This window comes from Leptonotus elevatus, chromosome 5 (genome assembly GCF_054856555.1).
Source record: "Leptonotus elevatus isolate MCC_2025b chromosome 5, RoL_Lele_1.0, whole genome shotgun sequence".
Classification (NCBI taxonomy): domain Eukaryota; kingdom Metazoa; phylum Chordata; class Actinopteri; order Syngnathiformes; family Syngnathidae; genus Leptonotus; species Leptonotus elevatus.
The window spans coordinates 22,208,393-22,234,556 of record NC_141243.1 but is presented as its reverse complement, the minus strand read 5'-3'; the positions used below and the strand labels follow the sequence as shown (position 1 = coordinate 22,234,556).

Genomic DNA, 26,164 nt, shown 5'->3' with positions numbered 1-26,164 from the left:
CAATAATGTACAAAACATGCCCTTCTCAAGGTTACTACAGATTCATGTAACCCACCATGTGTGCCAAAAACTAAACAAAGGGGCATATAGTACGTGGTTTAGACCAGACACCTGTCATCTTCACCAGTGCCTGCTATAAATACTGCATTCCACCATCCAAACCATCTATGACTCGCTATAAATAAAAGCAAGCACTACACACAAAGATTTTGCATCACTTCAGAGGCTAAGGGTTAAACGCAGTTCCAAGATAATACTAGAGCTCAAAGACTCCCACGTTCCAAAGACATGTCAGTCAATTGATCCTTTTGTAAGAAGTGTGGGAGGGTTGCCTGGACATCAGCATGCATGAGCACAACTGAGCATGCAGAGTCAACATGCAATGTGAATGCTGCTTACACCCAAACAGATAGAAGAGTAAAAGTATACCTTAATACACTAAGATCATCTGAAAATGCTTTTTTATTTTATTTTATTTTTTTAAGAGCAGTGTCGTCACACTGTACTAAAGAATTCTCTTTTTTTTCTGGTGTGTTGTCAGTGAAGTTCAGATGTTCCCTTGCACATTTTACAAATCTGTTATCTGCTTTGTAACATATTAGTAAACTTTATGTTGAACGAATAACACATGCACTTTTTTCCATGATAAGGCGGGTTTTCCTACCAGCAACTTCCACAATGTCTCCGGGAACAATGTCTCTAGCCTTGATCCTCTGGACTGTCTTTCTGTCCTGCCGGTAAACTTTGCCCATCTCAGGCTCATACTCCTTCAGCGCCTCAATGGCATCCTCAGCATTACGTTCCTAAAATCAGCATAAACTCAATTTAGTGAACACACTTATGAATTCACAAAATGATGCTGATTGGAGCACATACATTTTCATACATTTTTTATAAGACTATGTTATAGGAAGGACTTTGTTGGTGGAGACAGTTTATGTGAGTGGTTATCACTCTCGGACGCAATGTTAAGTCATCTTCAGTCTTTCGTTGAACACTGCCAATAATTTATTCAAATATTTAACGTTTCATTGTAACCAACAATTAATTTGGTAAGAGTCTAAGCCACCATAAAATTTTATTTTTTAAATATAAAAAAAAAAAACTTTTGTTGGCACTGTAGTAATGAATTCACCTTTAGAAGCATGTTGTGTAGGAATATTGTGTCTACCCATGCACCTATGACTTCATAATAAAAACAAACAATCAGCAGCTTTGTTGGTCAATGGCATCTTTCACTTCAACAAAATACTGGGAGCACTTTTGGATTGCTAAAGTTCACAACAGTATTTATCATTATTGCAGTATAGGTGTAAAGTTAGTAGTGTACAGTTTGTGGGTAAATTGCCATGTTACAAAAACGCCAAGACGAGGTGATGTGTGAGGAAAAACTGCAACGTGTTTAAAAAGTGAATGTGTGAGAACTACTCACCTGCCACACCCCAACGATGGCATTGGCAATAAGAATGAGTAAAATTACAAAAGGTTCCACAAAGGCAGTAATAGTTTCTTCCCCCTCCTCAAACCAGGCCAGGACCTAAAACCAGCACAGGAAAAAGAGAAAAAAAAAAGGAGAAAAAAAAGGTGATAAGCACATTCGAAAAACAAGCTTTGGTGGATGTGTGACAGCATTATTTCACTCCATGTAAATGGCAGTTCTGCTGCATCAAGATCACTGATCCCAAAAACATTGACATGTCAAAAAAACAACATGATATTGATTTGCACTTGGCTCATTTTCAGTGTAAACTACCAAAAAAACCTTTAACGTTCAAAAGCAATCAGCTAATGCCTCTTAAAACATGTCAAACAAGCAAGTCATGTGGAACAATGCAGCAAGACGACTTTTAACACAGATTAGATGGCGATGTTGCAACATAAAGAAACTCAGAAAAACATTTTAAACTGAACAACACTATTTTTCAGGACTGCCAATTAATTTCATCTTCATTCAAAAATTGTTACGGTCTCCTGTTTTCCAACCAAAGTGGCGACAGTAGACTTTAAAACCAGAGGGTTCGAGTGCTGTAGATAAAAATTTTAAATGGAAAGGTGCTAGTCACCCCAAGTTCAAGAGGTGCAGCACTGTTTGTATGGCCATGCATACCTGCAAGAAAATTTTTATTTGGAACACCTATTTATCCTGTTGGTGTTTATTCTGCTGCAATTTTTAAAACTTACATTTCAAGATGAAATGTCTTATCTTCAGTGGTGTCCCAAATTAAGATAAAAAAATTGACAGATCAGAATTTTTGGATTTGATCCATAATAATAAATTAATATTGACGCATGCATTCTATTTCATAAGGTGGCGGTAATATACCAACAGTACAGTGTTTACCAACCACCAATAGAAAATAGAAAAAATGGAAGACAAAGAAATAGTAGTTGGCATGGCAACTAATGTGTGACAAATTTGCAGCTGCCCTAGTATGAGGATTCCGCCACCATAAGGATTTAAAATTTACAGTACTAAAAGGCGCAATAACAAACCAAGATTTTGGCTACAATTAGATGCAGAATTCTACTTAAAGACTTAAAAATGTACCCCCAAAATGCGAATTATACTCAGGAGCGATTTATGTTTATTATTATTATTAGGGATGCACGATAATATCAGTGGCTGATAATTATCGACCAATTTGACGTCAAAAAAAATCAGACGAAAATAATAAGAGTTGCCGCGTTGGTCCATCTGTTGTGGTTGTGGCTGATGATGTGTCTCCCCAAAATGTTTCCCTCACAGTTTTTTGTTGAATTTTTAAAACATCAGTTTTGTTTAGGCAAACTAAAAATTTGTTACTGGTTGTCTTTGAAGCAGAGATATCAATAAAATTCAGCTTCATGGTGCGTTACAAATGTTTTGATGTATTTGTACTTCTAGTGTATTTGTATTTAAGTTAATTTTGCAAACAACTATCGGCTTACTTAACGGTTATCGACATCGGCACGGTCTAAATTGGTTTATCGTTATCGGTTGAAAATACAATTTTCGTGCATCCCTAATTATTATTATTATTAATGACTGTTGTGACTTACAGGTCATAGGGTAATTAATTTGCTACAAAAACACATCCCAGAGTTGAGTCAATGGACAACAAGATTATTTTGAGAAATATTTGATCATTTAAGTGTGTTGCTGTGTAAATGTGCGCCGACAGGCATCACTTGTCTGAACATGTGTTTTTTAAAGTTGAACAGTAACAAGCAAACCAAGCATGACTGATCAATCATCTCGCTGTGTGGGTTGTAAACAGCATGTCGTCGTCTCGATAACCAGTCATTTAACCTTGAACATTTCTCTCAGTTGAATGTAGTTGTTTTGTGAAACAAATTTCAGCTTTTATAGCCTGAATTTAACTTCGAGAGGTTAAATATTAGGCCTGAACACACTGAGCAGTAAGGGCCCAAATTTGGTCTTGAGTGGGACTCTGTTCCCTTGTCACACAGCAACCACTGACACCTCCATATCACCTGACTGGCTGCTGTACACTGCATATCAACTCCACACACATATGGACTTGGAACTATATAGACACTATCCTATGCAGGAGGTTACAGGTATTATATAACTCTTAAAAAATTACACTATAAAGCCTGTTGACATAAACCTGCAAAAACAACAAAGTATTTTTTTAATTTATATGTGGTTTTTTTGCCCATCATGTGACATGCATCAGATATTTTTCAAGCAATGTGAAAGTATATTTCTAATTTTTAAGAAAGACCCAGGCCTCTTCGGATATGTATATATCTGATCCGATGCAACTGCATTATGGACACGCCCAGGTTACGCTCATCCGACCTACAGTATATAACCGAAAGGCAAAAAATGCCACAATTGTTCAACAAAACTGATGCCACAAAAAGCGGTGGCAGACAATGGAGAAGAAAACAGTCAAAGGCGAGAAGAAGTTGCTTTAGACAGAAGGGATGATTATATTGGGGGACTGGTCAGTCCAAGCACAAAATCCTACAAATGAGTCAGTGTTGAGACCTACACGGAGGGTCCCATTAACTTCCGTAAACCATTTTTAAAAAACTGTTCAAAAATCCATTTTATTTGTCGTTCGTTACCAATAAAACTGGACAACACACTCAACACGTAACTTACTTGGCAGTCGTAGAATTAACAAGTTTTTTAATTTTTTTTTTTTTTTTTTAAACATGATAACATTGTATTTTAAAGTTAAAACATTGTACTCCCGGTTCAACTTACTAAAGTTGTTACGGTGGAAGTATACAATACATCACAGTTGGAAACCGAACAAAAACAACAGCATTTTTTTCTGCCGACAATGTCATATTACGAACAGTGATTAAATGTTGCATTGCCATTCTGCCACTTTATTGGTAACAACTGTTTTTGATAAAGTGCTCTCAATTACATGGACATGTCACGAACAGGAAGTGGTTGCGGCAGCTATTTTTCACTGCTCAATATACATTAACACACAAACAATAGCACAAATCTCAGTGAGGTTGTTGATTTTTTTCCTGCAATATTCAGTATATATATATATATATATATATATATATGCAATATTGTAAGCTGTGAAATCTGGTGATTCATTATCAAAGGGAAATAAAAATATTGAGTTGACTCTCTAAGTGCAGGTGCAGAATTTTTGCATTTGGCTGGACACATCTACACACATACAGTATACTGTATGGCCGAAGTCTCTCTGGTGAGACAAGCCAGAACAGACTGCACACAACCAAGCCTGCCATATCTGCCCTTTACAATCACTGCATACCATGCACTGGAACCTGAACATGTCGAGGTATGTAAAGTTTAGTTATGAGTACAGATTGTACCTATGACAGTTGTATCATATATGTGAAGGGCGCTATGCTGATTTCTGACCGATGGAGTAAGATTTGAGGTAGCTTCTGTCCCACTGGAAAATGAGGCTTCTTATCATTGCAGATAATCCTAATGCAGACTAGAGATAGCCAGATGAGTTTCTGCAACCAGTGGCAATCCCATTTTTCCATAGTCTGGGACTGAAGTCCATCCTCCAAGATGACGCTAGCCCACACAGATCGGGATTTAGTAGCAACTACCTCTACAATTTGGGAATTGAGAGGCCTTCAAAGCCCACTGGACACTTTGACAAAAGCTGGTTAAAGAATGAAATGGCATCACGCAGCAGTGTGTGTCCACTGGTGAATAGCATGAGGAGGAAGTGCTAAGGTGTTGTGGCTGTGTATGTGTGTTCTTCCACATGCTACTGAAGCTCCTGATTGTTAAATACATACATGGTTAAATTGCCAATATTGTTTCCTCAAACGTCATTCAATACACCAAATACCAAACGAGTCAATGGAATCAGCAAAATAAAAAAGTTGGGCATCGGCAGAGAAGATTTGGCAAATTCTTCAAAAGGTGCAACCCACATACTCAGGTCTGCTTCCCACCAATGCAAGTTCCTGATGAAGATAGAGATGCCCAACCCGTATTATTGCCTTTCAAGATCATTCTGGATATTTTGTCAAGAACATTTGAGTCTCCGCCAAAACAACAAACACACAATTAATACTTTCTTTATATTCTCTTTATTTTAATAGTTTCCGGTGGCAAAATACTGACACCTTATTTGTTTTTATTTTAGTTTAGAGTTATTCAATATGATGCTTTGGCACTGTATTCCGCTTATACAAAAATGTAGTGATAGTTTTATTTAGAGTTTGACACATTATAAGAAATACCAGGTGGGGTTGTACGGTTGTTTAGCATAGCAGTGGCTAGCAAAACAAGTCAATTATTTTATATAACTAGAATAGACATTGAAAAAGTATTTTCTTTTGTGAACATTATTTTGTTCAACACAGAGGGTCCAGCTCTTAGTGAGACTTCCCAACCCTCTCCCCCTTGGGAAAACCAAAGCAGCCACAGCCTGCCAAGCATCATAACCAATCAAATCAGTGTTTCCCAACCAGGAGTACGTGAGCACGTTGTCATTGAAGCTCAGATAACTAATGAAAATAAAACTGTTGTACTATGACCTTGAATATAGTGTTTGCCTGTTTAAAGGGGACTAATGCAATGTCACTCCAGTTTTTGGTGGCAAATGTCATAAGAATAATATATAAGAAAGGCAGGTTTATTCTTTATTTTTGATTCATCATGACATACCAACCACTAGAATGGAGGGTGGAAGCCTAGTTATTTGATTAGGTATTGTAAACATAAGTAACTAGATTGACTTCTTTCTGTGTGCGTATGAAATGTCCAACTGCATTTCAATGCAACTCGCTAGAGACATCAATGTTTACACTACCAATAGCGGCTAACTGCTAATTCTGGAGACTTGTGCCATATCACACAATGACGGCGTAATTAAATAATTTGCTCCCAAAAACGTATAAAACATTCTATTGTAAATACTGCCATGGTCCCAAAACGTATTTTAACGTTTATTATTTTTTACGCTATAGCATACAGAAGGCTTTGATGCAGCCTCTGACCTGAAGAGGTCGCTTAAAGCAATGGTAGTCATTACAAAAACGGCCAGCAGGTGGCAGCAGAGTATAAGAGATTAACCAGGGCCAGGTTGCAAAAAAGCTCTTTTCCGTTGTGTTGGATGTCGAGAGAGGATGACTCAAGTTAGATGCCACACCACCACGCACAGCGAGGGTCAATTTCAAAATACAAGCCTACCAAGGCTATTGCATTTATTGACATGTATTATTTGGTAGCCTTTTATTTCAAAGCTTGACTCGTCCTTGCACTTGATCCGAACGCATCACGGATCAAAGATTATTGGTTGCACTACTAATTAATACATGCACTTGCGCCGTGCAACCGGATACATTTATTTTGACCAGCAAACACTGTAAATTTGACCGCGTTTGTGGTAAATTGGTCGCAGGGATTCTGGGTTATTTCAAAGCATCTTTCCAAAGACCCGCTAGCTAAAAGTTAAACCTAAAAACACGTTGGCTAATGATGCACCATCCATCCATTAACCAAACCGCTTATCCTCGCGGGCGCGCCTATTCCAGCTGTCTACAGGCAATAAGTGTTGTACATGCTGAACTGGTTGCCAGTCAATCGCAGGGTACACATACGTAGATCTTAAAATAGATTTTTATAGATATTAAATTAGATTTTTATAGATATTAATAAATAGAGTAATGTGAAGTTAGTCACACATATTCATAGCAGTCATGCTACAATAGAAACTGGCCTTCCCAAAACTGTTCGGACAAAGTATACAAGCAAAGGATTTAGTTTGCTGAAGAATTTACATTCAGACCAAGAAGAGGGCAATCAGCCCAACACCTGACATTTGAAATCAATCGTAGTAATCTCACGTTTGTTATTTTATTATTATTATTTACACCTCAACACTGATGTTTTCTATTGCCAAGTTAACTCAGACACAACACAGCTGCTGCTGTCATTCTGCCTCGGAAGGATCAAAAAACCTTCAAGTGTTTAACTCCCCGACATGTGCAAGTAACTTCAGACGAGTTAAACAAACTGAAGACGTTCACATGTCAGCACCATGCATTGCCTACACCATATCCCAGCCATTCATCACACAGGGCTCAACACTATTACAGTCGACAATTTTCACTTGCACATGGACACTGTTCAGTAAGACATGAAAAGAGAGGGGCTATTTTCAGGATGCAAGGCTGGCTCTTGTAAGTGCTTAAGACCACAAATGTGTGAACAACAGGCAAGGGTTAGGATGATAAACACCAGAAGGTCATGAACGGGACTCAAACCACAAAGAGGTGAGAAAAAGAACTGATATACTTACAAAAGAAATACAGGCAGCCAACAGAAGAATTCGTACAAGCAAGTCTTCAAACTGTTCAAGGACAAGCTCCCATAAAGATTTCCCTACAGAGAAAAGAGCATAATTAAACAATCATTCAAACAGAGGTATTTGTAATATGATTTAATAGTAGCATATCAATGAAATTACCTTCTTCTGCTGGTAATTCTATTTGTGAAGGGGAGCACGCCAAGAATGGAATAGAACATACAAAAAAAGAAATAGAAATATGTCAAATATTGCGCCAGATGGACATGTGACTTTTACTTCCTCTTAAAAAACAGGAATTTCAAGAACAGTTCAAGACATTGTAGCAAACAGCAGCGATAAGTAATGGAAGTGAGCTGTCGAAACTGTCATTTAAACCAACTACTTAATCGTATGGGCATGCATTACATTATAGATTCCATTTGAAACAACACCAAATATCAGATACTTTTACATGAACTAACAAATATGATGCAACAGCTTATGTTACAATGGAAATTATGGACAAGCCGGGATCTAAAGTCATTTATACCAGGTATTGGTATTAATTTAAAAAATGAACTAGATGAGACAGATTAAAGTGTAATGATGCGCTGACCACTGTAATAGTCAGACGTGTGCTGGGGGCCCACGCACGTGGGCAATTGACTAACTTTCTCCATCAACACAGTAAGCGAATATTTCCATGTGGCCGTGACAAACCGAACACAAATCTTCCAGAATATTGGACTTTTTCATCCGGTGGCCAATGACATACGTTGGCCTTGGCCACAAGTCACAATGCGGTCATTACCAAGTAAGAAACGGGAAGCCCTCATGTCACCTGTGCTTACGTCGCTCCACCCGTAACCCGACCGGCTGATGTTGACTTTTAGCCCACATTCTACTCCGAGTCCGCATGTTAACGTGGCTCATTCATCACAGCACCAGCGTGACATTAAAAGTTTAAAGTGTCGTACCGTTCAGGCCCCATTTCTCCCGCAGTCGTTTCACCTCGTCCAGAGAGAGTCCAGTGCTCTCATTGACGCAGAAATAACTGTAAACTTCCTCCACACTCTTGGTGTGAGCGTTCTCCATGGCGGATTGGCGGCTCCTTCCCGTGCAGATTCACACTTCACACAGCTGTAAGGTGCACCGGAGTCTCTAACAGTCAATTGGGAAATAATGGAATAACTAGTTTATCAACTGAGCGCGTGTGGGTAGCAACCGACAGCGTACGAACGTATTCGTCCCCTTCGCCCTTGTAGGTGTCTGTCACGAAAATTGTTACGGTGAGCGAAATTCTCGTTGCCCAGGTTAGATGAAGATTAGTCTGAGGGTCCGGTTATGTCCAAAAAAGGTGGGAGGCTGTCTACTACAGTGTCCTGCGTATAGCACTGCATTCGCCCAGACTGTTCCTGTGTGTTTCGGGGCTGTATCCCGCCTCAGCTTGGCGCAGTTTCCTGTGAGTGAGCCATTGCGTCGCTGACAGCCTGCCTTTATCAAAGCGCTGCTCCGCGGTTCTGCATGTGGACTCGTCTGATTGGACAGCTGGTGTCACCTGACCTCAAACCAGGGAAACACAAAAACCCGGAAGTAACACGTAACTTATGAAAACACAAACGATTTCATTCACAATGTGACGTGTTGCAAAACATCACATCACTTTCCTACATAAATACATTAAATCTGCAAACAGCCATTTTGATGGTGAACATTTAGATAAAACCCTTTGCCCGAGCCGTGCTCTTCAGGGGCCAACATTGTATGTAACTTGACAGGGATGACGTGCATCACCTGTTATCACAGCTCAATAAGGCCCTTAGACGAAGATACTTTAAAAATAACATGATACTCCACAGTTGGACATCAACATGCAAGCAGTCCGTTTGGCACAAGAGCCTGATCCGTAGACTGTCATCAGCAGATTAGAAAAAGATACCCTGCAACCTCGCTCAAGACAATACTTGGGAGCATGAAGCATAATTCACATAAATCATGTCAATGCTGGGCACCTGAACTTTGTCCAGCAAGTACTTTAAAATGATAGGTGATATGTGTGAATCAGTGAATGTCAGTGTGAATGGCTGTTTGTCTATATGAGCAAGTGCTCATTCAGTGTCAGTGTGCCTCAGTTTTTGCCCGCTGGGATAACCTGGACGAATAAATTAAAATAATGTATTGGATTTTGAATATTTTAATTGCGAAATCATTATTACATAAGCTCATTACAAAAGTCAAAATCTAACATTTGTTTACATTACTCTTGCACATTGTGTAATATTTTTTAAATGGTGGAAAATTAGTCAAAATAAACATGAGTCATAACATTCCCATACCATTACAAAACACACAAAAACATAACAGGTATATCCAAAATGTTATATTTCTTGAAAAACAACATTTCTACAGATAAGACTAGCTAATTGTATACATGGCAACAATTATTTCCAAAATTGGCGAGAAACACAGTCCAAGGTCATGTTATTCCTGCTAAAAATAGTTGACCATGGCCACTGGTACTCCACTTCGTGTGCTGTTATCGCTGGATACTTGGATCCAAAGTACATTAAGGATAAGCAGCAGGTTTCAAAAAGTCTGCTGGCTCACAGAGAGTTAAAACACTGTAAATCTCAAACCATGTAATAAAATGGAGCGCTTTGCTCCTCATGTAAGCAAGCTGTAATAATCCAATGTTACAGTGTCGATATCCCATTCATAGTGAAACAGCACTCATAATGCATTTTCATAAAGCAATTAAACTAAATAAATAATAGCAGAGTAGTGTAGATTTGCATGCGTTGGAAGCATGTTAGCCCTTACAAAACCAGCCTATCCTCTCCGCCTTCTTGGATGACCTGACCAACCGATGCTTCATTCTGCACTCTTATGAAGCACTGTCTCTTGCACTCCATTAGCTGCTCCAAGTCTTGCCACATCTTCATCTGCTCCATGTTTGCACTGTGGCTCTCCCTTACCAGCTTCTGTTTCTCACGTAACTTCTGCAGTTGACATGGAAAAAAGATAAAATGGCATAATCATCTTTTCAAACATCTCACGTCATGGTGAATCTACTGAAAATGATCTTCGAATCCTAAGAGATTGACCGAGTAAACATCTCACCTTGCCAAGTAGCTCCTGCTCTGCAATGTTCTTCATGTATACTTCCCTACAAACAAAGGTATAATTCACATACAGGCCATAGCAAATTCAAAAGAGCTCACCCACTGTTTTCAGTGTGGTTTCTCATACACCCTTAATCCATATAGTGGTTCCATCATGCGCGATAAGAAATTTCTGATGCTTCTTTGTGTAATGAAATAATGAGAGGGCAGCAGCTCAACTGACTGTGATGTAAGAGGAGCTCTGGGAGGGTATAAAAGGTTTTTCATCTTGTAAGCAGCCGGTTGGCCTGACTCAGCGTGCTCACCTGATCGCCTTTTTCTTCTCCTGGACATCAGAGGACACATATGCCTTCTTTTCCTCAGCCGCCCGCTTTATTTGCATCTCTATGATCTGTGAAAGAGAGATGGGAGGCTCATGTTTACTGGCAGGACAGTATTTGAAGGGTGGGACACACTTTCCGAATCTGTCCCCTTTGTCCTTCCCACGCAGCCATAAACAATTCAATACCTTTTAAACATGTTCTAACATGCATTTCCGAGCTAGCCTTAAAGGCGTCATAAAGCCAACACACACAGAGTACACTAAAATGTTTGCGTAAACCAGTTTGCAAGAGACAAAAACATTTTCCCAAAAGATCTATTAAAGTTGAGTAAAACTGTTACTCATTATTCTGGTTGTTTTTATCCCTCAACATAAATATATTACATATTACAAATGTGAACATGAAAACAGGCAATTTACTTCCTGCACATTTGAAAATTATAGATTTAATATACAATGTCTTGCAACCTCGATTCCTTTTTATTTTTTATACATATGAAATTACAAGATTTCATTCACAATGTGACGTGTTGCAAAACATGACATCACTTTCCTACATAAATACATTCAATCTGCAAACAGCCATTTTGATGGTGAACATTTAGATAGACAGCACTACTGTATTTAGCTTGCTTGCTAGCTATTTTAATACAAACAATAAACCCATTACTTGTGTTCACAGCTTTGCACGTATTGTTTCATAATACAATATAAAGTGCACTTGTGCTTTGCACAAATTTCATATGTATAAAAAATAAAAAGGAATCAAAGTTGCAAGAGGTTGCAAGACATTGTATATTAAATCTATACATTTCAAATGTGCAGAAAGTAAATTGCCTGTTTTCATGTTCACATTTGTAATATGTAATATATTTATGTTGAGGGATAAAAACACATCAATTGTGTAGTGGTGGTAGCTGGTTTCTTTCTAAACAATTTGGCCTAGTGGTAGTGGTAGCTTCTTACAAAAAGGCATCAAATGTACGGTTCAAGTCTACTTTGGCAATGTTCGACTTGGTTTCAGCCTTATGTGTCTGCCTGCTGCTTATTCTTGCCTCTGACTTGCAGTTGATGTAATGATATCTGTTTTCCTCCTGTGCTGTCTCCTCTCTCAATGCTTTCACCTCCTGTGAAGAATCAGAATGTTATTTGGAACAATCTGTAAGACAAATAAAGAATTTAATATAAATAGAAAAGATATATAGGTGAAACAATTGCAAACTATTATGCACTATATCACACCCAGCAAAGCAGAAGTAAGACTTCTGAACAAGGAAAAAATAAAATAAATTGGCACTACTGTTAAGTACAGAAGAACAGAAACTACACCTGCTCCAATTTAGATCGGTTGCTCTCCAGACCAGCAGCACAATTTTCGTACTGGGATTTCTTTTCTTCATATTCCTGAGTTAACACCTGGTATGGTTTTGGAGCAGAAAGTCAATATTCCAAGCACAAAAACACAAAGAGATCACTTTTTTGTACAAAATGGTAGCAAGACACCAATTTCAACACTGTCCAAATATAGTACCACTCAAAACACAGAATCACTTTGAGCAACTTAACTAACAATGGCCTCTTACAAAGTCTATTTATGTCCTTCGGTTGCAGTGTTTTATTGGTAGACATTAGCCACTGAAGAGGAAGATGGAACACATGTAGGAAAAATTAATCCTCTGTCTTTGGCGGAGCAATGTGGGGGGCTTTCCCATCAAGCATTTTATTTCTGGAGCATGTAAACGATTGTTAAAATACCCTGTCATGATAATAGACAATACAGAAGTCCAGCAGAAATCAGTAATAGATTAATAAATTAAGCCATTTGATCCCACATTTAAGATGGATTCATAGCTTAGCACAGTGGCTTCATTGATGTTAAATGTTTATTCCACATGAAATTCCATATTGTGTGTATAAAATGTAGTTATAAGTTTAAATAATTGCAATATTTTGCATTATTAAAGAGATACAACAGTTTTTTTTCCTTTCATGAAAGCTCTCTTAATCATAATAATTATGATGAATTACAGTGTATATCATATAGTTGCATTATAAAATGTTAATGCTCACCTGACATTGCTGCCTCAGTGACCTCAGCTCTTTGATAATTGGAGCGAGAGTGGACTTCTTCTCCACTATCATTGAATTTAATTGTTTCACCTATGAAAACAGAGACGACAATACAATGAGGAACTTTTATCCTCTTTAAATAAATACACAATTACAGTAAAACCAGGGTCAAAGCAGAGATATTGCATTTCTAAGGGATTACTTTGGACTGAGAACATCAACAAACGGATTCTGCGATTAAATGAGACCATTGCTGGGATTACAAGTACGGTCGCAGCATCACCAATGAAATGCTTTCAGGTATTTACATGTATGCACTATGCAGTAAATATAAAGAAAAACTCCACCAGAAATATATGAAGCTTTTAGCATTTACAGTTTATTTACATACTAGTGCTTTTTTTTTTTTTCATGTCAGAAACACAATTTGTTTAAATATCAAGAAACACTCCTGGCTTTTAATGGGTTATGAGGACTCATGTTATGGTAAACAATTTATAATCAATCCAAAGTAAAATAGTAACCTCTCAACTAATGGATCAACTGATTAGGCCATAAATGTTCTTGCACCATCATCTAACCCAAATTTTTGACCGATATACACACACAAGCATGCACGCGCACGTGCATACGCACACGCACACACATTCCACAAATTTATTATATAATAGGGATGTCAGGCAATTAAAATTTGTAATCGTAATTAATCACATGACTTCAATAGCTCATGATTAATCACAAATTTTATATCTGTTCTAAATGTACAATAAAATGTATAATGTACTTGTTAACATAAAAGTGGAAAACAATGTCAAACTAATAGAAATGTGGTTGCATTCATCATAGTCAGTGACACAGTAATTTCATAATAATTCATAAAATTAAGTTAAAGTTAAAAAGATGTATTGTACTGTAAAAAAAAACGAGTGTGTGTGATACTGGTTTGTGTTGAGGTAATTTTTCTGCCACTAGCCATTTTCACTGAAGCAACCCCCTTCGCACAGAATATTGTGTTCTATTGCTATAAAAACATGGAACCTACAAAAAGAAAGATTAGAGTCTTCTTTCATCAAGACAAAAAAAAAGTACATTTGTATTTGTTTCCGTTTTTCAGCAATTAGCATTAGAAGATAGTTAAGTTTCATCATTATTCACAAATCTGTTGAACACACTGAGGAAAAGAGCTTTTTTGCAACATGGCCCTGGTTGATCTCTTGTACGCTGCTGCCACCTGCGGGCCGTTTTTGTAATAATTACCATTGCTTTAAGCGACCTGTTCAGGTCAGAGGCCGCATTAAAGCCTTTTGTATGTGCTAGCATAAAAAAAAACATATAATAGGACCATGGCAATATTTAAAATATAACGTTTTCATATGTTTTTGGGAGCAAATTAGTTAAGAGCTATCTAATCTTTAACACAAAGTAACTTGTGAAATTCTGCACATTATTAAAATATTATATTATATATATATATAAAAATATTATAAAAACTTGACCCCAGCCTCCACAAATATATGCATTATTATTCAATTTATAACTGCTAAATTTTGACATGGACGTGTCTGCTGCGTTGTGACTGGAATTCCAAGTAAGGGGCGGTCATTAATCGCGGGTTAAAAAATAAATTGTGGTGTTAAAGGAACTTTAAAATAACACACCAATGTTGACACACCTACTATATACTATTAATTAAAGTTCTTTCATCATCAAGACAGTACATTAAAACAGTAAAAACTGCAAAAACATCCTAATGATGCTGCGATAGTCATGTTACCATTTCAGACATGTCATCCAGCGTGCGGCCCTTCTTTTCATCGAGCTCACTCTTGATGGTAGACACCTTCTCTAGTTCCTCCTGAGTGTTGCTGTAGCCGGAGATACCCTTCTCAGCTTCCACAGTTTGCTTCAAAAACACAAGGGAGAGAAATGTGGCAAGTTCATGACACAAAACAAGCCAGCAAAGACAGAGACTGCACAATTTACGACTGTGCTAAGTATCTCAGCTATGACAGAATTTTTATTTATTTTCATTCCCATTTGTTTAGTATCAATTTGACATGAGAATAAGCACGATGGGCAGCAGGAATACCACATGGAAGAACATGGTGCATAGATCTCATGCAGGTTTTTAGAATTAATTAAAAGATTCAACCTTGATAAAATGAACAGAGAACTCAGTTTTTCAAAAGTGCTGTGTTGAGAGAGAGAGAGAAAAAAATCATCCAGGGCAATTACCAAAAAGCTTTGATTTCTTGGGTACCGGTAGTTTTTTTAAAAGTAGCAATATGACGCCTTTCTAATTTCCCAAAACTTTGTCAAACACTATAATAACAGGGCACATTACATTTTTGTCAAAAACTATAACAGGACACATTACATTTTGATCAAAGCATGATGTGTGGATAAAGATACAGGGATTTAATTTTACAGTTTGAATCATTAGAACATATATGGAACCACCCATAAATCATGCATGCCAGTTGCCAACATTTTATGCTGTCTATACCATGAACCAGGAGGTACACTGGTCACAAATAATTTTTTTCTTTGGCGTCTGCTTTCTACTGAGTGAAATTCTAGATTTTCCATTGTCTTTCCTTCATTCATCATCAACTATTATGCAAATGTTAGTTCATCTGTGGACAGTTTAACCGTTTAACAAATGATTGTACAGGAGTCAGTAAAGGGGACATATCAAAGAAAGTTGACAGACTTAAATTACTTCTATTCAAATACACTACATAGGTCTCTGTCTGGAATAACTTCAAGTGTGAAATTAAACAACCAAGTACAGTAGAACTTTACTTTTCATGCTTAATCTATTATAAACAGACCGACTAAGACCGGGGACAAAAAGTATTTTTTTGTCACTGTGGAAAATTTGGGAGAGCACTGCAAGCGTAAAATGAAGTTTGAGGTGATGGACTTAGAAATGTGGGTGGAAGAGGCTAAAGCCCTGTTTCCATCTACTCTGCTCTACCAAAAAACAGCGCGTCTCCACTACCACTATCCGGGAGCCCCTCCTCACCTTGCCTGTGACGTCACGCCACAGTGATCATAGCTAGCGTGCACTGCACAAACTGACAAAAATAACGGAGAGTGCAGATGGATTGTTCTACCTGGTGTTTGGTGTTACTGTTTAAAACGTTTGCACCTCTTTAAAAGTCCAAGTATTGATTTGCTTGGAAGCCATTCTTTTTTTCTTCTCTTCGTCGTTAACTCATGTGCTCCCAAAAATGTATAAAAACGTTCTATTTTAAATATTGCCATGGTCCCAAAAACGTATTTATATGTTTAATTTTATTTTTTATTTGTATTTATCCTAGAGCATATAGAAGGCTTTGATGCAGCCTCTGACCTAAAGAGGTCGCTTTAAGCAAGGGTAGCTATTACAAAAAACGGCCAGCAGAGTATAAGAGATCAACCAGGCCCATGTTGCAAAAAGCTCTTTTCCCCATTGTTTTCAACAGGTTTGATTTAATTTGCTTTGAGTGTGCAGGTATGTGCCTGTCTTCCGTAACATTGCGTTTAAAACTTGGGACAGTCCGCTCTAAAAACTACACTGTGAGAGACAAGCACCAATTGTCACAGTGCACTGAAATGACAAAGACGCACAAAAATACAGAGTTGAAAGGAATTTTGTCATGGGTGCTCCCTCTGGTTACTCAGACTTTGGAATCATTAAGTAGCACCAAAACTGCACAGCTACGTCAACAATACACTAACATTTTTGTTGGCTTTTCAAAAATGTTTACATTTTTGCAAGTGCAAACCTTTAGCAAATCAGGCCTATTGTCTCCTTTAAGGAGAGAACGGTTTCCTTCTGCAGCGCTACTAACTCGTCAGATCCAAGGGATGAGACTGAAAACGGTCCCAGCTTAACAACTCCCTTTCTGAGAGATGCAGAAAGAGCAGGGGCAACAGATGCAGCTGTCAGAAATAGCAGCTCTCCATGGCTTCTTTCAGACAGCCTATCAACAAGTCAGGCGCTGGGACCACAAAGAGGTGTGAAGCAATTTCCAGGAAGCTTCCAGCACGCTAGTGTTAACACGGCCAGTGTGAATGGGGAGATCAAATGCAAACAGAACATTTGGAGCGAGGCAGCCAATGAGCAGCACAGAGGGTACAGTTAGCTGTTGAGTGCCTTGCTCAAGGGCAAATCAGCTATTGGGGCAAGGGAATTAATTTCCCGCACTGCTCCTTTCACATGTTTCTCCCCACTAAGGCTGCGTGCCGTACTGGCTAATAACAGTAGGAAACCACTGTGACAAATGATGAACGAGATCTCCGAGAGATCATTTGTATTTACCAGTTTTTCTTGGACAGCTTCATGCCTTTGCTTGAGAATCTCCTCCGTCCGTTGTAGAACTCCATACTCTGCCTTCAGCTCTGCAATTTCTTGACGCTTCTTCTTGTATACTGTACCCCTGCTTCGCAGTTTCACCACCAAACGTTTCATCTGTAAGGGAACAGAAGACCATAGAATTGATACAGCCAAGTGTCAACGTGTTTGATTTGACATCTAACTTTATACAAAATAATTATCAATTCAACTTTTAGTTGGAAATGATACAAGAAAATGTCGAGCGGTTAAAAAGTTGTGCATATTGAATTGCATTTATTTGATTGAATTTTTTTCGATTATTTCCATACCAACTGACTACAGGTACACAACAATTTTTTGCACTATTCAAAAAGGATCTTGGTAACTTCTAGCATATTCTCGATGCATATTGCTCAATACCTAGATAAAGGTCAGGAGAGTAAAGAATTTCGAAAACAGCAGACTGGGGGCCCGTGCCTGATCTGGCATGGTCACTCGATCTGTTCAGCCAAGCTACGTCCAACAAATAGCTCCATCTGGCAGAATCTCCGCTACAAGTGGAGTTGGGCCCCACCCCGAGTGTCTATCTGTCTGTCTGTCCATCGGGACACAGTGAAGCTCCTCCACAATGAAGAGCAGCTATAAATGAACAAGGACACGGGAGAACAGTCCCAGAAAACACAGAATGTGCTTCATGTCCTTTGGGGACCCGGGAAGCTTGACATAGAGTGGGTGGAGGGACGGTTCAGAGAGTATATTCTATGTGTATTTTAGGACATCAAGGGCAGTCGTGGCTGAGAGAGGACTTAACACAGCAGAATAATACTCCATAGTGTTCCTAACAGTGTGTTCCCAAAAGGAATCCGGTTACCAAAGAAGCAGCTCACCACTCTAAAATGATGAACACAATCGTACATACAAGCGACCAGCAACACAGGGAACAGGATGTGTACCAAACACAAAATGGTGATCGCCTCTTAACTACAACACCATTATATATAAGCAGTGTGATGTGGTCAGTTGATAAACTTTACACGCTACTGGCCAACCAGTGCTGACCAGATGCAGGCATCCCACTGCAGTTGGTGGGTGGCAGGTGATGACACAACAAGCAGAATGGAAAATACCGCTGATAAAGTGATCATCACTGTGGCTGACGGCCCCAACTATGGGAGAGTCTACTAAGCAGTGCCGCACAACACATTTTCCATTATGTTCACCTACGTATAGGACCAAAGGACCTCTTTGTGACTACAACTGATTGCTTTTCAACACTTCAGACATAAAAGGAAAGTTACAAATAACTCATGCAATTTGTATGTGAGTAATAGGGATGTAACGATGTCCAAACATCACGATACGGTATTATCACAATATGAAGCTCACAATACGATAATTATCACGATATTGTGGGGAGGTTGGCGATACAAAACAGGTCACAATATTGTAAAAACAATGAGCTCATATGGAAAAAAAACACAATATTGTGCTTTTGTACATAACAGCAATGCATATGAACAACCTACAATCTCTAATAACACTTAATATTATTAATATTACGCAAACATTGAGTTCTGGCTGGACTGGCCATCTGGCATTCTGGGCAGATGCCCGGCGGGCTGGCGTATTTTGGGTTTGATGCAGTGCTTTTTAGGTACTATTTTCCTCCATGTTACCCCAAGAGACTGGCCCACAATTTAGAGGGACTCGTCCATCAATCTATTTTGAATATAGACAGCGAACTGAACCAACATCAGTCAAAATATCAGTGGCAGAACAATGTGTTAGACAGGTATGGTAAGGAGTCGGGCCGGGCCGGTGGGCAGAAGTCAAAATGCCAGGGCCGTTATTTTTCTGTGCCAGTCCAGCCCTGTTCACAAGCATATTACGTTCCCCTTCATCTGACGATTAGCATGGATTTTAAAGCTACTAAGCGATTAAGACAATGGATGGATGGATTGTAGAATATTCCGTTTTGAATCTCTACTGCCATCTGCTGACGAAAAATGAAACTGCACATACCCTTCTTCATATACACACAGCACACATTACGTCATATCTGCAGATTCGAACCCGAATCCAGTTTGAAAACGATTGGCCAGAGGCTTGCAGGACTACCCATTGTGAACAGCAAAGGTGTTCATCTACTAATAAGAAGACATTTCATAAATGGTCAAACAAAAAGGCTACTGGAAAGATATTTTTGGAAAAAAAGTTCCATATTGCAGAAGAAGGGCCAAAATATGCTTTGAGAAAATTAAACTGCATTAAAAAAAAACTAGCCACCAGAGGGTGCAAGAACTGCACAAATGAAAATCAACCTGACTTTTTTAACAGATTTACTGCGTTTTAATATCGTGACAAGAAGACGACTATATTGTGGTAGTTTTAATATCGCAATATCTCGATATTGCCGTTATCGTTACATTCCTAGTGAGTTAACAATTAAAATTATAATCAAAATATTCATATTTCCCCAGTTTGTGCGTGTGTAACTGATTTTCTCCTCTGTAGGAGTAAAAAAAAAAGAAGGTCAAAATGAAACTATAGAACAAGAATCAGTTCATCAAATTGGGCACAAAGACATTTTCTCCACTGTATTGTTCAAATGATTGCTTACGTAGAACAATGGAGAATAAATCTGCTGGGAGACATTTTACTGTGGTATTCAAATTGTATTTGAATATTTTTCAGAAGCAATTATTATTAATTTTTTTTTATCTTAATGCCAAAACATCTGATTTGTTCCAATTTGAGTGATGTAATGTCTCAAAGAAATTGCAAAAATGCATAGTTGAGGCCAAGGCAACTGTGTCTGTGAACTTATGCCAGATGCTACATTTAGATGTCTGCGATGCAGATTTAATCAGAGAGAAAAACCACCCACTTCTGCACAGTAGCAGGTCAGAGATGTCAAGAGTCAGAAAAGTGTACAATATGTGCACAATCATCAAGTACGGACAGCATCCTCTCAGCCAGGGCCACAGCCAAGGATTTGTGGCGTCGTGAAGAAACAACACTTTGGCCGTACTGCTTCAATGCGGCAAATTGAAAATGCTATTTTCTAGGGCCCATGTTAGTCATGGACCTTTTTCTCCCTTCTAACGGCTCCCCTGCTTAGAGCACACGAAAAAGATCAGGAAACAGTTGTTGCAATTTTAGACAGGCTGTAAAATTAAGTGCTACATTTTGGCTGCTGCACCGTCTTCATCTGTTGGTGGTTCTCTGGTTATAAACAGTGTTATAAATAAAGTTGATAGATCTGTCAAAGCTGTCAGTGCATAAACCGTGTTATTTTAGATTGATTACCAGCTAGTTCTCTTGACCAAAGCACTGACATGGTAGGGATCCACTTGCCGACACATTTGGTTTTATGCTGTGGATGCGTCAAATTATATTGTGCTTTCTTTTCAGTAATCTTACAGAATGAATAGACAAAAGAAAAAGAGATTCCTTCCTCTGGTTTCAGTTTCCCTGTCAATAATCCAGGACTATTCATCAAGAGGACATCACATCATGTTTGAAAATCCCTTGACGTACAATAAAATAAAGACCAAATTTTATAGGCCTCCAAGTCTATTTAAAGCATTCAGTTGACTTAAGTGAGTACACAAAAGATTTAGGAAAAAGGTGACTTTCCGGCATTTTGGTCAGTCCCGTTTCTTGTGCTGGTTCTTCTCAGTTGGATTCTATTAATAGAGTTTTATGGGAATGTGGGGGCGAGTGAGGAGAAGGGATGAGTACTGTTAAGACAGTGAGCAGTCCGTGTTTGGATAGGAGCAGAAATAGCATTTTGTGTTTTCTGTGGTTTGAATATATACAAGTACAAGAAAATGAGTGATCTTATCAGTTATTGCAAATACAAAACAGAGTTAGACGTAATTGTTTCCTGGCCACTGCTTGTGCAACTCTTCTCTCCCAGCTCTTCTGAAATGTGTCCATAAAAAAAGCCTCTCAACATTAGATAACATTTTTGTTTTTTGTTTTAAGAAAACAAGTCTATTAATTTGACTGCTGCAAACACATGCAGAAGTGTACCTCGTCACTACGGACGATCTCTTCTCCATTTGAGGAGAGTGCCTCGTTGGTCCTGCGTTTCAGCTCTCGCTCGGCAGCCGCTAACTCCTCCCTCGCTTCCTGCAGCTCTTCAGCTTTTGCTTCCTTCTTACGGATGATGATGGAGGCCTGTGAGAGTCAGATTACAATGGAAATATAATCAAATGTGCAGCTTTCAAGGGGATTTTAAAACTCTGGGGGAATGAAAAATGACATCATAATCATTAAATGACTGAGGAATTTTCTCTGAATTTAAATTCTTCATGTAACAAGACATTTTGGAGATATCAGGAATCATAGCATGACTGTGACCCAGTGTACAAATTCAGGCAGATTAAGTCACACTTGTGTGTATGTTTGGTGTAGTGTCGAATAACGCGAGATCCCTGACATCAACAGAGATTGTAAATCAGGCCCTGTTGTCCAAGTGAGTCGTTGAGCTTCTGAAAGGGTTTGGGTTTGATTAAAAATGATAATAATAAAACATTCCAAAGATTCCAGAAAGCAAAAATATCCCAAACCCATCACCTGCTGCCTGTAGAGGGTCAGCTTGTCATCTATCGGGTCGCTTCTCATCATCTTCTTCTCAATCAGCTGATTAATCTGAGAGTCAACTTCTTTAATCTGCAAAAACCAAGAGTAACTTCAAAAAAACGGTTTTAGCAAAGATAAAAGAATACAGACTTCATCCTGCACCTGACCTTGTCCCCCAGCTCCAAGAGATCACCATGACCCATGGCGGGCTCTGATGCCACTTTTTGAAGGTACTGTACTGTACGCCTGAGGACCTCTGACTCTTTGGGGAGTTTCTCAGTGACCATGTACGAGTTAAACTTGATCTCCTCTTCAAGCCTTTTCATTAAGCCTGTGGAAGACAACGTTCAATACATTTGGAAAATTATTGCATTTCAAATGGACAATTTATCAAATTAGCAAGTAGCTACTCTTGGCACTGCACTCACACAACAAATACCGTGACAAGGACAAGAAAACAACAAACAACAAAACGTTTCAGCACCAGATCTTTTTATAGCAATTATATGAATTATTCTGTAAATTTGTTCTATGTCCTGCTGAAGCAGAGAGCAATACTTACTGTCTGGACTGGCATCAGCTGCAGCCTGTCGCATGTCCTTTAATTGTTGCTGCAACCTCTGCAACCTCTGCTCTCCCTGAAACAACTAAACACAAGTGAGTGGTTATTAGCAAAGGGTAATGACAAAATTGTAGAAGCAAACTCTTATCCAAAGTTTGTTATAAATTACCCTAAAATTATATATTATTTCATGCATGATTTAATGGGATTTAAATAATACTTAACTCATTCACTGCCGTTGACGACTATAGATGTCAAAAATTCCTTTGAACTATTTGTATTTAACATTTTTCCCCATTTTTTCCCAAAAACCTAGATTTTTTAAAATTGTATTAGAACAGATATAAAATTTGTGATTAATCGTGAGTTAACTAGTGAAGTCATGCGATTGATTATGATAAAAAAAAAAAAATCACCTGACGTTCCTAATTTTCAATAATCTTTTCTTAAAAAAAGATTATTAAAAAAGTAATAATTACAATTTTTTCTTTTTCTTTTTAAAGCCATTTTATAGTCGTACTCTGCAATACTATTAGTAGTAGTAAAATTCACTCAATGTTCTTTAAAAGTGAGTGCTTGTCATATTTTAAGAAAGTTCATGTAAGCCTACATGCTGCTATGGACTTTTTATTTAATATTGACACACGCCTGCACAATCCTATAGCTATTTAACTAACCTTTTATACAAACTAGTCAACACTATCTTTAACGCGCCTTGGTGTCTCCTTTAGTCCTTGACTCTTTATTACTGACAAACATTCTAGTCATAAGTGGATTATAAATACTCTTTATATACACCTATCGGCCACAAAATTAAGCATATTGTTAAGTTAAAAGATTTGCCTTCACAAAGTTTTGATTGACACGGTTTTGAAGATACTGATTCATTTAACATTGTTCTCTGTTGTGTTTTAGTTTTAGCTGCTGCAAACCTACACTCTATTATATTGAGGTGTATAAGGTAACCGAAAAATATTGTTTTTGAGACAAAATGAAGAAGAAGAAGAAAAACTTTGGGCGCCGTTTCATTGGACAATGACAAATCTAGGGGCAAAGTACCGTATCACAAACCAATTTTTTTTTCAGTATATAGTGCAGTGGTACATCATCGCCAACTACAACCACAATAAAGGTATATTTTTATTTAGAAATTAATATCTCTCTGACAGGATTATTTTTGTAAATGTTCTATTACAACATTAATGCAGAGTGAGTCAAGTGTTTAGCTGTTGCTGTAATGTAATTTATACCAAACATTGCAGTGCTTGTTTTGTATAAATCTCAAGGGAAAGAAAGCAAGTGCAGAGGATCACCCCATTAATTGATGCATGATTCATAGGTGACAAAATAGTGAGGAAAATTGAGAAAGCTTTACTTGGTTCTTTTGTTCTTGTTTCTGGTGGGCTAAATGCTCTTCTCTCTTCTTCTCAACTCTCAGCTGCCTGGCCTGCTCCAGCATCTGTTGATGGTTGGACACTGACTCCACCTAGTGGAAGGACAAGTGCACACTGTTATGATTGTACAGTATCTGGATGTGGACAGCACCTTCCAAATATAACCGTGCGACATACGGAGTCAGGTTTCACCTTTTGGAATGACTTGGGTGTCAGATCAACAGCCCATTACTTTGCTGTCTTATCAAAACAACTTTACAAGGTGTCACATCCCTGTCAGGTCTACTAAGAAGCCGATAATATGTGAGAAGGGTTATATTTTCATTCCTCTGCAAATCCTAAAGCCCTCTGAACATTACAAGAGCAAATGGCCCCTTGGGGGAATTGACTCACCCTCTTCTTCAACCTTTCCACACGTTTAATTAGTGGGCCCTTCTCCTCCTCCATTGCACTAATGTCCTGTTGCGAAACAACAAAAATACTATTTAGAAAAAAAGTTTAACAGATACAGTCTTCTATTTACATAAATGTATTTCCTCATCGTCTTAAATTGAAAATAAGGATACATTCATTTCTTTGAGTATCACAATTTTGATAAATTCAATTAAAAAAGTTATTTACCCTTCTGATTTCTGCTGTTGAAAACCCTGATGTCCTGAGCTGCTCACATTCCTTGTGACTGGTCTTAAATCCTTCCACCAGTTCTTCATACTAAGAACATGTACATGCATTAGCTCATTTGCTGTTGAGGCAATCACTGGCCTCATACATAAGTGAAGTGAGTTTTGGTGCATGAAAACCTGATGATATGTGTCACTGATGACGTCATCGGTCAGAAACTCGGCAGGAACATCAAGTTTAACAAGAAAGCGAGCCAAGTAAGCCCTCTTCTTTAGCTCTGGGACCCTTTGCAGAAGCCAGTGCAGGATGGGATGGACAGCAGGTTTGCTGCCAACCACAAGTCCCTGTCTGAAGCTGCTCCTGAGGCAAAACATTGAGTCGGAAAATGTCACACACAGGCTCAAGTGTGCTTTAATATAAATTGTTTCATTTAACCGTAAGCACAACAACTTACAGCTCAGATTGGTTGCCAGGTGGTTTGTATTTCAGCATTCCAAGCAGAGCACACATTCTCTTCGCGGTTTGTTCGGGCATTTCCTCGCGAATATCAATAGCTTGCTGAAAGAAATACAGTCGATTTATTAATTGCAAACTGGCATAGCACGACAAAAGTTTTGTCACGTTACTTACCTTTGGGTCTACTTCAGCTAAAACGTCATTTAAAATCTGCAGCAGCTGCATCGGTTCGAGAGAGTCGAACGTGATTAGATTAAAGGTTTTCCTAAACGGATCTTTGTTCAGTTGTTCGACAATAAACTTAAGTTGCTCACTCATTGTTCCTCGATTCTTAGGTAGCTTATATAATCACTAAAACCTCTAACAATTTACGGCTCATTCGTTGGCTAACCTGAGCTAGCATACAACGTTCGCCACCAAAGACTAATGGTGTGTTTACATGTAGTGAATACGTCGGAAGTTCAAGCTTTATTACCTTAGCTGTCTTAACTAAATGAAACCAAACCGCCCTCTTTATCCTCACAGATATTTTTTATGCTTAACACCATACGTTGAAAGTACGCGTTCCCTTTCTTTACAAAGTATTTTCTGTTTCCAAAACAATGGTGACCGAAAGGGCTCTTATCAGACCCAAAACACACACCAACAAACTCGTTGAAATACGCATAAAACATGCCAAGTTCCACACAAGATGTATAGCTCTACAGTATATTAAAAAGACACATGCTGTACAGTATTTAAAATTCAGATGTGCAAACGAACGGGCGCTTATTTCGTTTTCTGGGTAGAACTCTTCAAAAATCCCAGACTTTAATGAAACGGGAATGCATCACTATCTCTTCGCGTTGGTGCAGTTGCCGTGGATACCGGAAATGTGTTCTGGGTCGGCAGCCAACCAGATAGAAGCTTCAAAATGCTTGTAATGCTCAAAATTAACTGT

At 38.4% G+C, this 26,164-nt stretch overlaps 2 protein-coding genes across 3 annotated transcripts in view; both read right to left on the bottom strand.

The window, feature by feature from the left end:
* atp2a2a (ATPase sarcoplasmic/endoplasmic reticulum Ca2+ transporting 2a) overlaps positions 1-9,264 on the bottom strand; it is a 32,783-nt gene extending 23,519 nt beyond the window's left edge. The window contains exons 1-5 of one of the 2 annotated variants that reach the window (XM_086075479.1): positions 8,741-9,264; positions 7,944-7,961; positions 7,776-7,858; positions 1,433-1,537; positions 665-803 (exon numbers count right to left, since the gene is read on the bottom strand). In XM_086075479.1, coding sequence (XP_085931605.1) covers positions 665-803; positions 1,433-1,537; positions 7,776-7,858; positions 7,944-7,961; positions 8,741-8,858 — 463 coding nt within the window. In that variant the 5' untranslated portion in view covers positions 8,859-9,264. The remainder of the gene's footprint in view (positions 1-664; positions 804-1,432; positions 1,538-7,775; positions 7,859-7,943; positions 7,962-8,740) is intronic. The other variant, XM_086075478.1, reaches the window with a different exon arrangement.
* A 677-nt stretch (positions 9,265-9,941) lies between these two features.
* On the bottom strand, positions 9,942-25,643 carry ift81 (intraflagellar transport 81 homolog). Its single transcript, XM_086076119.1, has 18 exons — positions 25,399-25,643; positions 25,223-25,326; positions 24,948-25,128; positions 24,769-24,858; positions 24,541-24,606; positions 24,129-24,239; positions 22,754-22,838; positions 22,359-22,522; positions 22,186-22,281; positions 21,640-21,786; positions 17,587-17,736; positions 15,052-15,180; positions 13,278-13,367; positions 12,537-12,623; positions 12,263-12,334; positions 11,191-11,276; positions 10,884-10,929; positions 9,942-10,762 (listed from the first exon to the last, which is right to left on the bottom strand). The coding sequence occupies exons 1-18, from the start codon at positions 25,540-25,542 to the stop codon at positions 10,580-10,582; spliced, it is 2,031 nt and encodes a 676-aa protein (XP_085932245.1). The 5' UTR covers positions 25,543-25,643; the 3' UTR covers positions 9,942-10,579.
* Positions 25,644-26,164: the final 521 nt, after the last annotated feature.

Bases quoted from the DNA above. Each gene is read 5' to 3' on its own strand.
- ift81 (XM_086076119.1), bottom strand. From the start codon at position 25,542: ATGAGTGAGCAACTTAAGTTTATTGTCGAACAACTGAACAAAGATCCG. The intron at 25,129-25,222 runs GTAAGTTGTTGT...GTTTTGCCTCAG, and splicing joins CCTGGCAACCAATCTGAGCT to GAGCAGCTTCAGACAGGGAC. The intron at 10,930-11,190 runs GTGAGCACGCTG...CTTTGTTTGTAG, and splicing joins GAGAAGAAAAAGGCGATCAG to GGAAGTATACATGAAGAACA.